A 4,152-nucleotide genomic window follows, 5' to 3' on the forward strand; every position below is an offset into this window, starting at 1 on the left:
ACTGCAGTACATATGGTACTTCTTAGATTTAGTGAGTATATAGCATATAATACATGTTTCTACGTTCAATATTGAAGATAATAAAATTGATTGATAAAATACGTGAGAGAGTTAATGTACACGTACCCACTCTTGTAGGAGCGACTGCTGAGAAATTAGATGAACAAGCTGAAGAAGAGCGTATCAGAATATTTTGAAGTGGTTTTATTACGTGTTGACATTACTTGAATGGAGATTAGCAAGAAGAAATAGAATATTAAAACTGCATAGAGCTATAAGTTGAATGGTTAGAGATGGTTGGCACTGGTTTGACATACTGATGTAAAAGAAGTCTTGTTATCACGGAGAGGCCTGTGATTGGATCAGGGTAGCTAGGAGGTCTATGTCTAGCCAGAGTTCTCTCTATATGTTAGGAAGCATTTAATGTTGTGGAAATGTAATTACAAAAGGGGGTTATCAATGAAATAACGGTTAACGAGTGAATATTGTCATATCATTAAACTAGGAACAACTCATGTTATTTAAATGGATTAATATTTAGCTCTCTCTCTCTCTCTCTCTCTCTCTCTCTCTCTCTCTCTCTCTCTCTCTCCTCTCTCTCTCTCTCTCTGTGAATTTTCATTAGAGTGCTTAAATGACTGGCTGAAGACCCGCCTACGAGTTTTAGATCAGACGAGGCGGAACAGAATAACATGATCCTAGAATTGAAAAACCTTCTGTTCACCTGAGTAGAAAATGAAGTCCCTAATTGTTAGCTGAGACTTGTGTTCTAGCCCTGAACTCTATGCATCCTTATCATTGCAGCTACGCTGGAAAGAGGAGAAAAAGGAAAACTGAAATGGGTGTCTTTCTCGTTTTAATAATTGCGTAAAATAGGAATTTGAGGGGCCTTACGAAGTAAACCACTTCCCCACGGGGTGAAGCCCAATATGTTCAACATATTATCTCTCTCTCTCTCTCTCTCTCTCTCTCTCTCTCTCTCTCTCTCTCTCTCTCTCTCTCTCCCTCTCTCTCTCTCTCTCTCTCTCTCTCTCTCTCTCTCTATATATATATATATATATATATATATATATACATATATTATATATATATATACATATATATATATATACATATATATATATATATATATATATATATATATATATATATATATATATATATATATTCATATATATATATATATATATATATATATATATATATATATATGTGTGTGTGTGTGTGTGTGTGCGCGTATATGTTAGTGTTAATTAATTTATAATGTGTTTTTCGAATGAATTTTAGTTAAACCAAATGCACCTCTTGTGCAAAATATTTGAAAGGAAACAAGATGAACATATAATCGAATACATCCAGCTTAAATAATTAGAACAGATTAAAACGTTGAAAAATTATGTGGGATAACTTGGTCTCATGTTGATATGTTGGCAGAAAAAAAAATATTTAAGAGAATGACATTAAAAGAAGAAAATATATGTATATATTTTTATAAAAGTTCCAATGACAGTATTAATAAAGGTAATTATTAGTGGATTATGATATATTAATGATCTTGGAGGTTACTATCAACGTAATAAAAAAGCCCCAATTTATCAAAGGGTTGAAACAAAATTTCTTGAATGTAGAAACTTGATTTCCTATCCTAAACAATGGAATGAGGAATCATTCTTTATTTATTTTATATATACTTATATGTTTTTATACGGTCTAAGTAAAATGTAAATCTAGACAACAATATTTACATATCAAATCATTCGTGAAATTACTATAATCCTCATTATACAGATATATACGTTTTTAGCTCAGTGCTGTTAATATTCCTAAACTTCTCTAAGTTCATTTACTTATTTCCTTTCCTCACTGAGCTATTTTCCCTGTTGGGGCCCTTAGGCTTATAGCATCCTGCTTTTCCAACAAGGGTTGTAGCTTAGCAAGTAATAATAATAATAATAATAATAATAATAATAATAATAATAATAAAAGTTTTTTCTGACATATTCTTTTGGATTTTCTTATCTATATCCTAAAGATAAAACAGAAATGCTAGATAAGACTTCTTTGAAAAATATAGTACATAAGGATAGACAATTTTAATGAATATAAGTAATCATCTCATGATATTGAAAATGGCAAATAAATAAAAGAGGCACTGACCTTAACCACAGATTCAGCCTAAATGATCACCTTGGTTAACCCAAGTGTCTAGGTCATTTCATTGATTGAATAAGTCTTTCTCTGACATTCGCAATTTTTGTTTTTGATTACATCATTCCTTAAAGAAAACAAGACCATTTGCACTTGTGTATTTGAAACTATATCTGGTAAAAGTTTGACTAAAGGCGTGGCTATTATTTTCTGATGGCCTATATTAGATTGTATATAAGACGACTGTCTGCCAACCACAGCATTCAGTTCCTTCTATCCAGCTGTTCAAACAACATGGCTCTAAAAGTGAGAAACTTCAATGTCTTTTTCTTATTTCAAAGATATAACGAAGGAAAATATAGATATTAGAGTACTCTTGAACGGACATAAGGCAATGAACCTAATAGATCGAAAATAGCATTTTTTACAGTTTCTATTGGATTTTAAACTTATGTGATTTTTCTTTATCTTTGCCATTATCATATTTAGTAACATAACAAGTTTGATAAAAAAAAATTTAATTATCTCCCGACGTAATTATGCCTTTCAAGTAATAACAGCAACATATTTGAATAAATATTCCCAACTGCAATGTTTTCTGAATATCTTCAATTATTTTCATACTGGTGATGATTTGCCCAAAATATAATATAAAAAGCTTACTGTTCAATCTGGTTATCCTTTTTATACGACTTTTTTTTGGAAAAATATTAATATAATTTGATTTAAAATGTCACTATTATTTCTATTATATACAGGTATTCGTCCTCTTGGCTACTGTAGCTATAGCTTCAGCAGACTCTGTACCATCATATCATGCTCCTGCTCCATCTTACAATGCTCCTGCTGTAAGTAAACTGTTATCTATAGATTTATGCAAAGTATAGAAATGTGATTCCCATGTCAAGTGAAGCAGCCTTAGCATATAAGAGTTATCAGAATGACATTGAATGTTAAGAACAAGAGTCACAGCTTTTAGTAATTTCCAGGGTCCAGCTCAGTACAACTTCAACTACGCCGTGAAGGACGACTATTCCGGCAACGACTTCGGACACCAGGAAGGACGTAACGGATACGACACACAGGGAAGCTACTACGTACAGCTTCCCGACGGTCGCCTCCAGAAGGTGGACTATGGAGTTAACGGTGACTCTGGATACTTAGCCGAAGTTAGCTACCAGGGTGAAGCTCAGTATCCCCAGTACCAGCCAACCCAGGGATACCAGCCTGCACCAAAAGTAGGATATGCTTAAGGATATGAGTATCTCTTTATTCTACACTGTCCCAAGATCTTGACTGGCCGGTCCTATTGCTGCAGAGGATTTTCAAGAAGGTTATGTTCGAATAATACAACGAAACACAATATCATGTTATTTATAATGTATATAATTATCTAATAAACGACAGTAAGAGAGTTGATGTTTATTGTTGAAACCTCGTTAATGAGGAGCTTGTATTATGTGAATAAACCACATTATACGTTATATTTCTTTTAATGTATAAGAAAAAGATTCATTAGTAATCTGTTAGTAAAATAAAATCCGACGCTGGAAATGAATACTCTTTGGACTCCAATACATTGGTTTGTGAGTTTTTATTGAGTATATATCTCAACACAAACAAGTAAAAACGCACCAATATATATATATATATATATATATATATATATATATATATATATATATATATATTATATATGTATATATTATATATATATGTATATATATATATATATTATATATATATATATATGTATATGTATATATATATATGTATATGTATATATATATATATATACATATATATATATATATATATATATATATATATATATATATATATATATATATATATATATATATATATATATATATAATCATCATCTCCTCCTATGCCTATTAACGAAAAGGGCCTCGGTTAGATTTTACCAGTCAGCTCTATCTTAGGCTTTAAAGTCAATACTTATCCATTCATCAAATCCTACTTACCGCTTCATAGTCCTCA

At 31.1% G+C, this 4,152-nt stretch overlaps 1 protein-coding gene across 1 annotated transcript; it reads left to right on the plus strand.

Annotated features, from left to right (window-relative positions):
* Window positions 1–2,411: 2,411 nt before the first annotated feature.
* LOC137629805 (cuticle protein 7-like) lies at window positions 2,412–3,529 on the plus strand. Its single transcript, XM_068361450.1, has 3 exons — window positions 2,412–2,454; window positions 2,907–2,996; window positions 3,138–3,529. Exons 1-3 carry the CDS (start codon window positions 2,443–2,445, stop codon window positions 3,399–3,401), a joined length of 366 nt encoding a protein of 121 aa, XP_068217551.1. The 5' UTR covers window positions 2,412–2,442; the 3' UTR covers window positions 3,402–3,529.
* Window positions 3,530–4,152: the final 623 nt, after the last annotated feature.

The sequence above is a fragment of the Palaemon carinicauda genome, chromosome 37 (genome assembly GCF_036898095.1).
Source record: "Palaemon carinicauda isolate YSFRI2023 chromosome 37, ASM3689809v2, whole genome shotgun sequence".
In the NCBI taxonomy this organism is placed as follows: Eukaryota; Metazoa; Arthropoda; class Malacostraca; order Decapoda; family Palaemonidae; genus Palaemon; species Palaemon carinicauda.

Bases quoted from the DNA above. Each gene is read 5' to 3' on its own strand.
- LOC137629805 (XM_068361450.1), top strand. The intron at 2,997-3,137 runs GTAAGTAAACTG...AGTAATTTCCAG, and splicing joins CATCTTACAATGCTCCTGCT to GGTCCAGCTCAGTACAACTT.